This window comes from Oncorhynchus tshawytscha, linkage group LG13 (assembly GCF_018296145.1).
Source record: "Oncorhynchus tshawytscha isolate Ot180627B linkage group LG13, Otsh_v2.0, whole genome shotgun sequence".
NCBI lineage: Eukaryota > Metazoa > Chordata > Actinopteri > Salmoniformes > Salmonidae > Oncorhynchus > Oncorhynchus tshawytscha.
The window spans coordinates 24,076,574-24,086,746 of record NC_056441.1 but is presented as its reverse complement, the minus strand read 5'-3'; the positions used below and the strand labels follow the sequence as shown (position 1 = coordinate 24,086,746).

The window sequence follows — 10,173 nt, the reverse complement described above, 5'->3', positions numbered from 1 at the left end:
TCAGAATGTTTGTCCTTTACAATTCAGGGACTGAGAGTCCACACTCTTTGGGGTTGTCAGTTAATTGGTGCATTTAGGTCAGATGAATGCCTGAACAGCTTTCACTGACATAGATATTGTGTGTTTGCGTTCCTGCCTGTGCGTTTTTCATTTGAGGATCTCTGGGTCACCCCCTACCCCAACCTGTCTGTGGTTTTCCTGTCTGTTTAGGTGAGCAAGGAAATCCCACAGAGGACGCTTAATTATTCATGAACTAGGCCTGCCTATGTCTGTAATGTGATGCTGGTCTTACGTGCACATTCAATGGTAACCTCAACTAATTAGCCAGCTCCAGTTCTCATAAGGATATTTGGATATAGTGTATCATGTGTCCTCATCAATATTGATACAATGATCTTGTCATTTTTGTGTAGGCTATTTATCTGGAACGCATAGTCAGCCTGCAGCTGCTGGAGCTGTCTGGCGGTCAGGACGGTCTGAAACGCGCACCCGCTCCACGCCGCTCCGCAATTATTTGCATATCAATGACAAACGTTCTCCTTTAACCAATCAGCTTCCAGTGGAAGCTCCATCTCAACCTCCATTCTAGGCATGTCATCTCGCGACCAGACTTTGTAGTGGTGAAATTCGTAACCGTCTTGTTTAGGGTATTTTCATTTTGTTTTTACAAGGAATTACTTTATCTTATTATTCGTTTAGACTATTCAAAAAAAAATCGCCAGGATGGGCTGCGCCGGATTCACCTGCTCCAAGCACTCCCTCTGTGCGCTCAATATCCTCTATGTTGTGAGTATACGGTTCAAGAATTTACCATATGGAGCATTATTATTCCACTGTAACAGGTTTTGGTTGTTGGGTCGGGTAGACTGACTATATGCTGCTTTCTATGCGGTCTGTACGGGTGTGTAAGAAACATTTTTGCCGTGCAGCCTATTGAAAACAATACATTGGGTCAGACCGGGCTCCCATGCTATTAATTATTCAAACTGAGCCGTTGTCTGGAATAAGATCTGCGTCCCCAGTTTGCCAAAGGCAACCTCGGCACGTCAAAATATTGTAATTTATATTCACTATTTAGGTTAATGAATAGCCTATATTGTTTCCTGTTCATTTCCTATCTCTTCTGAGTCCTGACACTTTCCAATGTAAGTGTTCATCCTGTCTTTGCTCAGCTCAAACCATTCCTGATATATCTTATCGAGTGATAGTTACTGAGAACAACATATGGGCCATAGTGTGTGTGTCTGTCGACTCCATAGCATTCCTGTCCAAATCCTCAACATAGGGCCTCCAATGTTTTGCAGTCTGAGAAATGCAGGAGTGGTGGTGGCATCAAAACAGACTACAGTGGTGACCTAGATTTAAGATGAATGTATGTTTGCAGGCAAATAATTGCTGTCATGGTGGAAAATGATGTTCCGCTTTTGACTGTCGCTTCTTCTGCCTCTAAAAGCATGTAGTCTGAGGTGTAGCCTGTGTCTGCTTCAATGTCCTCCTGACCGGTTTTACCATTGCAATTTACATCACTCACTTTGTTTTATTACATAAGCCTGATTTATTATTACATAAGTCTGATTTGTGGTCAACATCCACTCTCTCTCTCTCTCTCTCTCTCTCTCTCTCTCTCTCTCTCTCTCTCTCTCTCTCTCTCTCTCTCTCTCTCTCTCTCTCTCTCTCTGTCTCTCTCTGTCTCTCTCTCTTTCTCTCTCTCTGTCTCTCTCTCTCTCTCTCTCTCTCTCTCTCTCTCTCTCTCTCTCTCTCACACACAGACCATGTTTGACTGTGGAGAGTTCATACTTCATATAATGACCCATAGATATCTATCACTTAGGGTCTTGGCTCTCTGTCCGTCCGTCCCTCCATTTCTAGATGGTGAGTCTGCTGATGATCGGCATCGCTGCATGGGGGAAGTGGTTCGGCCTGGTGTCAAGCTTCCAGGTGGTGGGCGGAGTCATCGGAGTGGGGGTGTTCCTGTTCTTGGTGGCGTTGGTCGGCCTCATCGGGGCCGTGAAGCACCACCAGGTCCTACTCTTCTTCGTATCCCAACCTTCCACCAAGGCAGACTTGACCTGACCCTAGACCCAAGTATATTTGGGGTCTAGAATTTGAATCATGGCTTGAGTATAGGTTTGGGGTTGGTTTTCAAGTCCATTAGATTGAGGCCTTGGGAAGGCTACGTGTTAAATTCAAGAGAACTGAAGTTTCAATTAAGCTTTTCAAATAGCTTCCGCAGATTGTCTGAATGAGACAATCCTCTACACGTCGTGCTTTACCCTCACCCATAGTGCTTCATTTCAATAGGACTCATAGCCTCTTGTTGTTTATCCATGGCTTGTTTTCCAGGTTGTGCTGTTCTCTTAACCTGCCCTTCTGTATGTTGTGGGGAGATTCCTGCTGATCCTCCATTCATGCATGGCATGCACACGCAATGATATCTATGAGACCAGGTCCGGCATGGTATTACACATTGTAGTCAGCCTGCATAGATACTCCTGACCCCTGACCCCTGCTGCTCTCTTTGTCATTATTACAGTATTATTATGATATTATTACATTAAGTTATTACAGTATTACACAGTCATTAATAGTGTATTTCACTCTCAAAATAATGAACCTCCGCCTTCGGAAGTGTGACGAACTGGGTTCAAAACTACAAACGCTCTGTGTTGAGTGTGTGTATTGGAGTGTTGTTCCTTGACAGTGGAGCCCAGTATATGATCATCCTCTTCATGGTGTTCATCGTCCAGTTCTCTGTCTCCAGCGCCTGTCTGGCCATCAACAAGGATCAGCAGGTAGGAACACAAATGGCTGTCAATCACAACAACCTTCTGCTGGGTGGTAGAGGAACAAAACCAACTTTTCAGACAAAACCCAGAAACCTTGTGATGAAATAGTAGATGGATACAAGACAACCTGTACTCCCGAACCATGATACAGTGTGTCTATAAGGATGTGAGCTGCATTTTGTGGCAAAATCTTAGAGCTAAAGGACCTCCCGTGTCTCTTCTCAGGCTTTTTAGTGTTTTGCACGGTGGTGTGTTCCGGTTCCATGCCGTATGGATTATATTTTTAGAAGTAGATCACTATTTTATTCAGACTGACCTCCATCCGGTTCTAGAACAGCTGACTACCTTAGAGATGTCTGGTCCTGTCCATACAGGCATTGTAATACACTCATACACACAGATACAACTGCATCTATGGTGGTCAGTGCCTGCGGTTGTACCCCTGTTTTAGGAACACCTGTTGGAGGTGGGATGGAACAACTCTCACACCACCCAGAGAGACGTAGAGAAGAGTCTCAACTGCTGTGGCTTCTACTACGTAGACAACAACGGAACCTGCGATGCTGTGAGCATGACCGAATGAACACTCTGTTGCACTGAATCTACCGTCTGTTGTCATCGACTGCTCCTTCACATGTCCCGAGCTCTGTTTGTGCATGCCAGGATGTATAATTACAATGAAAGAACAAGTTTTTACGCATACAGTTTCTGATGATATTAGTTGCTGGATATTCAGTATTGTGGCTGTGAAGCAGTTTTCCTGACTAATTGGTCTGTGTGGTGTTTCTGTGTCCCTCTACAGGCCTGTTTCCCCAACCACTCCTGTTCACCGTGTGCTGAGCAGATCCAGGAGCATGCAGGAGAGGTGCTGCGCTTCGTGGGCGGGATAGGCCTCTTCTTCAGCTTCACTGAGGTGAGATTGCCCTTTATATACAGTCAGGGGAGTGTTTTGCTGTATCAATCAAGCAATCAATCAATTTAACTTATATAGTATTATAAAATAGTGCTTTTGTCTTTACAGTAAACTAGCCTATTTTGAGGTGCAGTTCATGAAATCTAATAGGTAATGAAAATGTAGCTATATACAGTATGTAATCTATTTGTAGGTCAGCAGCATAAAACTGGGCCCAGTAATGCTTGTTATTTTGACCTCTGAATGTTTTATTCGTCCTTTTTCAGATCCTGGGGGTGTGGCTAACGTACCGGTACAGGAACCAGAAGGACCCTCGAGCGAATCCCAGTGCCTTCCTGTAACCGTTGGCAACTGCTGGCTTTGTACCCCGCTCTTGGAGTGGCCAACTTTCCTCCTGGAGAGCTACTGGTTGTGCAGGCTTTTGCTTCAGCCCTACTCTAACTGTGACACTAAAACAACCGATTCTAAACAAATTAGCTGTTCATCGGAGCCTTGTTCAGCTGAATCAGTTGTGTTAGTTAAAGCAGGGCCGGAGTAAAAGCCTGCGCACCAAGTAGCTCTCCAGGTGGAGGTGGGTTTGCCGCCTGTTTTAGGGGCTGTGTTTGTAAATAAGCGAGTGACTTGTGTGTGTTTTCACCAGCTGAGCAAAGCGGCAGCTCTTTGTGTGGTGTTACATGAAGTGATTGTTTTTCCAGAATGTGGTGTGTGTCTGGAAAATAACTGGGTCATGTTCATTAGCCACCAAACGGAAGACAAGAGGAACTAGCTTCACTTGTCGAATAGGAAACGCTCCTTTACACTTTCCGTTGCTAAATGTTTTCCGTGGTGCGCCCTAATGAACACGACCCTGCTGTGTATTAAAGATGCTACATGAGCCTATTACCCTAATAGGTCACCTTAAACCACTCCAGATCAGAACCATATCCTGTATACACTGAGTGTACAAAACATTGAGAACACCTTCCTAATATTGAGTTGCACCCCCTCCCCCTTTTGCCCTCAGAACAGCCTCAATTCGTCAGGGCATGGACTCTACAAGGTGTCGAAAGCGTTCCACAGGGATGCTGGCCTATGTTGACTTCAATGCTTCTCACAGTTGTGTCAAGTTGGCTGGATGCCCTTTGGGTGGTGGACCATTCTTGATACACACGGGAAACTGTTGAACATGAAAAACCCAGCAGGGTTGCTTGCAGTTCTTGACACAAATCAGTGCGCCTGGCACCTGCTACCATACCTGCTCAAAGGAAGGCACGTCAATCTTTTGTCTTGCAAATTCACCCTCAATGTCTCAATTGGTTCAAGGCTTAAAAACACTTATTTAACCCCCCACCCTTCATCTACACTGATTGAGGTGGATTTAACAAGTGACATCAATAACAGATCATAGCTTTCACCTGGATTCACCTGGTCAGTCTTTGTCATGGAAAGAGCAGGTGTCCTTAATATTTTGTGCACTCCTTGTCTATCCTCTCATATACAGAGGCTCAGGCTTTTGTCCTTCTGGTGACAAATCTCGAGAAATGAACATTTTCAGATACCACATTTGATATTTGACACACCCTTGATGGGCAAGCGTTCAGTATGCTCAGACCTGTATTAAAGCATGTGAACTGTGATGTTGTGACTACTGAATGACTCCTGTATTACAGATGATAGCTGACATGATGAAGAACAGTCAGCATTACTTTGTGCGCATGTCGACTGAAGATGGCATTGAATATTTGTAGATTTGATTTGAATCACTCAGTAACTGAAGGTCTGTAGGATGCCGTTGATAATTGTATGCTGTAACTTCATAACTACAACTATTTAAGCAGCTTGCTGTTGCCTTTACTTTAAGTCATTATGTTACACAGCATTTGCATTTTTTTGTGTTCTGAATGTTTTATTTCTGACACAAATAACCTGATAATTCCTAATGATTTGAAATCAGAAAAAACAAGGGGATACTTCAAGGGATTTTTGGCAATGATGCCTGTTATCTACTTCCCCAGACTCAAATGAATACGTGGATACCATTTTTATGTCTCTGTGTCCGTTATGAAGGAAGTTAGAGGTTGTTTTGTGAGCCATTGCTAACTAGCATTAGCGCAACGACTAGAAGTCTTTGGGTATCTACTAGCATGCTAGCAGACACCCATAGACTTCCAGTCTTTGAGCTAGTGCTAGTTAGCAACTTCCTTCCAACTGCACGCAGACACATAAAAAGGGTATCCATGAATTCATCTGATTTTGGGGAAGTGGATAAAAGGCCTCATTGCCAAACTCATAAAGTGTCCCTTTAAGAGTCAATTGCTCATGCTGTCTGAATATGATCAGTATGAAATGCTTGGGAAGACTGACATGTGAAAGAAGAGATGAGCTTTGTTCGTGTGTGTGTGCGTGTACATAAGTGCGTGTGCTCATGCGTGTGGGTCTGTGCAAGTGTGCGTGTATGTCTGTTGTGTGCTGTTGTATCAGTTACCTTGGCTTGTGCCTTTTGCATGTCTCCTATACTAGTGTATACTGCTGCTTCCACCTCCCTGGTGGTTCTGTGAACTACAACATACCTGAGCCTTTGTACAAGAAATCTCAATTAAATAGAAGGGTCAAAAAATATATATTTCATACACTGTTTCTGTTCTTTGGTTTTCCTTTCAACAATAAGTAACTCCATTCCCACCAATGCCTAGTCAAGTTGACCTATTAGAATTTAGAATTTTTTTCCTGAAAGTTCACTGGGTTTGTTGGGCTCAGTTTCCACAGAAACCAGTGGCATTCAATGACGTTGCAAAATGTAGAGCTCAGCTCACAGCAGTAGCCTAACCCTTTCCAAGAAACTCTAAAACCTCTACAGAAGTGGAATGACAAAATAATGCTTTTATTTGCTAAATGACATATTAGATTCCCATGAACTTATTGCATTGCAATATTATAGTACTACATGACATTACTAAGAATCATGTGTGGGTGTGTCATTCCCTCACTGGCCCCGCCCATTCAGGATGTGACCAGGATGTCAGCTCTCACTCCCTAACTACACAAACACAAACACACGGATTCATGCACACCGACTGTGTTTTTTTTCCAATAGCCCTTTTAACCTGAGTCATTGTCATGAAGGGTGAAAGGACTGAATTACATTTTCCAATGAGACACAAATCATTTCATAATTGCACTATATTTAATAAAAAGACATCTCAGATGTACAGCAATACATTACAAAGACAGAGAAGTTCAGGAAAAATAACAGAATTTAAAAAATGGAATTGCGTTTTGTGAAAGTGAAGACTAGTTCTTTCCAGTGCTTAGGTTTACATGGTGACAGTATGCCACTGGCTGACTCCTAGGCTCCAGAGAACGTTCAGACAATGTTCGGAGAACCTCTGAAGTCGCAGGCCAAAGGTCATGGGGTTACATGATGAGTCAGTGCTTACAACTCAGTCTTCAGCAGCTTCTTGGCCTTCTGCATGTTGCTCAGTACTACAGGGAGAAGGGAAATGAAGAGTATGTCACTCAGGAGCAGGTTGTTTCTCACAAAGGCAACATTTTCTCATCTCTGAATGAATTATAAAACAATCTGAATACACTTAGTAATACCTTACATTAATAAAAACGTAGACATGTGTATAAATGCTTAAACATTTACAATCTATGAAATACAGATTTATTAAAAGTATGTAAACCGTTAGTATGCAATGAAACAGTCAAAAGGGAGATAAGATCAAGTTGTACTCACAGAGTTTGATGTCAGAAGGCTCATAGGCGTACATACGGTTGGAGTAGCGCCCTGTGATGTCAGCTCTCACTGTCATAGAGGGATCTGAGGAGAGAGCGAATAAGAGAGAGAGGGGGGGAGGAGGGAGGGAGAGATAACTATTGGTTCAAATCTGTTGCTTTTGTTTGATGCCATCATAAACTAAATAATGACATTCCTTCTCATGTAATGCTGCTGGGAAAATGTGACATTTTCACTCACCGACAAAGATGATTCTAGGGACATACTGGCCATCAGGGGAAAGGTGCTTGTCTGTGGTTTCATACTGATAACACAGGGAAAGAGACACAAATCAATGATTTGCTTCTTAATACTAAAAGTCAGGTCAACAAAAAATAAATAACAGTGCCCTAAAATACTAATATAAATCAAACCATAGAATCATCAAATCGAATAGATCAAAAGGGAAGTAATCTAGGTATTGATTCTGACAATGTTTTCCAAAGACTTCATTTACAACTCACCACCAGATTGAGGACGATGAGGTCTTCATCAGCCACCTTCTGGATGTCCTTGTCTTCAGCGAAGACCTTCTTCATGGCTGGATTCATGGAAGACATCATGAAAGACGTTATAAAAAGTGTTACATTGACTTAAGAGATCTCCATACATGGCAGCAGGATGTAAGAGGTGTATACCACCTTGGCAAACAGAGCCATGTTTGTTCTACCACGAGTTTGATAATGGCTGTTTAAACAAGTCCTGGTTTCTAATACAACCGAATGATGCATCACGATTTGGGAGAATACCAGGATGCAAATAATACTCATAAAAGCCAAGGGAGGGACATTGACCTGTGGTCTGTTCAGGAAGGTGCAACAGAGTGGCAGCTTATTTGCTATAGGTCAGGGGTTAGAGGTTTAAAGGTCAGGGTCTTACATGCACTGTGAGGACAGTCCTCCAGGTGGAAGATGACCATCAGAGGCTTGTTCCTATGGAGACAAATTAGTTCTGGTTATAGAATAAAATAGAATATAAATCCTTGAAATGTATTTGTTTTGTTAAGTGTATTTATCAGCCATCTAGATATGTTACATCAATGTGAAATAACACCTTGTTCCCTATTTTCAACTTCATAAAAAGTAAGGTGCCGTTTCGTATGTAGCCATAAACGTTTGTTCACTCACTGTGCCCTGGCCCAGTACAGAGCCTCCTCATAGGTCTGAGCCCAGATTAGTTGATCACCCCAGCCTATAGGAGACAGTCAGGAAGAACAGTGTCAGTGCAACAGTTTCAGTACAACATTAAAGAACATTCAGGTAGAGATATATTGTTTAGAACAGACATGCCTCTACTGACATGTAGAACAAGGAAGCGCATGTCAGCTCTTTTCATTAGATATCTCCGACCACACTGATCTTACAGAGCTTTGAGAATGAGGAAAAGGAGAATGTGTACTCATTCATTCATTCATTCCTTAACAACACTATACACTGTGATAAGCTTTGGAAATAGTAAGGGGAGAGTGTTACCTCTGGAGAGAGTCTGAGGGATCCTCTTCCCCATCTTGGCGATGTTCTTCTCAGGCTTAGCCAGAGATGAAGACACGGCTATGGCCACCAGGACCAACAGCACCGACAGCAGACCTCGGCTCATGATTACTACCTTTCTGGAAGGAAACAGAGTTCAATAAGCATCTCAGAGTAGGTAGGAGGTAGGATCAGGTCCCCACTGCCCATAGAATTTTAATCATTATAATCTACAAGTAAAAAGTGATCCTATATCTGCACTCCTATTCTGAATCATTGTGAATATGGGCCCAGATAACACATGCCTGCCACAAAACTGCACAGAGTCTACTTCTATTTGCACACTATTATAACTCAACAGTATAGCTGAGGGAAAACAATATGAAGATCCATGCAGAATTACAAATAATTGCACATCTATTCAGATTTGTTCAAGTTGTTGAAGACTGAAAGACAGAAAAAGTTCACAGCATTTCAAGGCACATTTACCAGACAAAGGATCAGATGGATGGATTAGGGATGGTGGAGAGAGTTGTGTGGTTAGAGAATAAGGCTTCCATTGTGGTGGAGGGAGAGATCCATTTCCTACCTGTTCTCTGTGGCACCTTTGTGTGTCTCCTGTGTTCTGCAGCTCCTCGTTCTGCTGTGTCCCTTCTCTCTCACCTGGACCTGCTCTTATACACCGGCCCTAAGCTCTCATGCTGACCCCTCCCACCAACCCTCACCTCTCCCTCTCTCCTCCTACAGCTCTGATTGAATGTGTGTCTACTGTGTAGGTAAGCAGCTCTGATTGAATGTGTGTGGACTGTGGAGGTAGGCAGCGTAATGGATTCTAGAACTTTCACTTTCTCTCCCTTCCATCGCTATCGGACACAGGCTTTTAAAGACATATTAAGCCTGGTTAAAATGTTTGCCCTGAGTTAGATATGATAGTGTTGTCATGTACGTTTTCATGGAGTTTTACACGAAGAATGTGTAATGGAACTGTTGAATCATAATAGTTGGCTCAAATCCAAGGACAAGTCAGCATTAAATCGAGGAATCTGATATCGGGGCTACTAGTCAGCTCATGATTGGTTCGGGTCAGATCCGTGAGATTGACATCATTCTCAATAAATTAACTTTCCTGAAGTAAACAAAAACCTTTAATAGGCTTGAAGGGGGAAGTTCATCCATTTTTACATGGCCTTATTTTCACTCTTTCTGTGCTTGTAGTTGATCCCCCAAACCATTTTGTTTCGTTAGAGA

At 42.8% G+C, this 10,173-nt stretch overlaps 2 protein-coding genes across 3 annotated transcripts; one reads left to right on the top strand and one right to left on the bottom strand.

Moving 5' to 3' along the window:
* Positions 1-552: 552 nt before the first annotated feature.
* On the top strand, positions 553-4,725 carry tspan13b (tetraspanin 13b). The gene is made up of 6 exons (XM_024441191.2): positions 553-786; positions 1,870-2,037; positions 2,712-2,792; positions 3,238-3,351; positions 3,589-3,699; positions 3,966-4,725. The coding sequence occupies exons 1-6, from the start codon at positions 724-726 to the stop codon at positions 4,038-4,040; spliced, it is 612 nt and encodes a 203-aa protein (XP_024296959.1). The 5' UTR covers positions 553-723; the 3' UTR covers positions 4,041-4,725.
* A 2,118-nt stretch (positions 4,726-6,843) lies between these two features.
* On the bottom strand, positions 6,844-9,661 carry agr2 (anterior gradient 2). 2 transcript variants are annotated; one of them, XM_024441189.2, is made up of 8 exons: positions 9,515-9,661; positions 8,929-9,065; positions 8,584-8,647; positions 8,336-8,388; positions 7,921-7,997; positions 7,658-7,721; positions 7,418-7,501; positions 6,844-7,161 (listed from the first exon to the last, which is right to left on the bottom strand). In XM_024441189.2, exons 2-8 carry the CDS (start codon positions 9,050-9,052, stop codon positions 7,112-7,114), a joined length of 516 nt encoding a protein of 171 aa, XP_024296957.1. In that variant the 5' UTR covers positions 9,053-9,065; positions 9,515-9,661; the 3' UTR covers positions 6,844-7,111. The 2 variants fall into 2 exon arrangements, with proteins under 2 accessions (XP_024296957.1, XP_024296958.1); XM_024441190.2 differs by having other exon boundaries at positions 8,929-9,061; positions 9,515-9,612.
* Between the last annotated feature and the right edge of the window lie 512 nt (positions 9,662-10,173).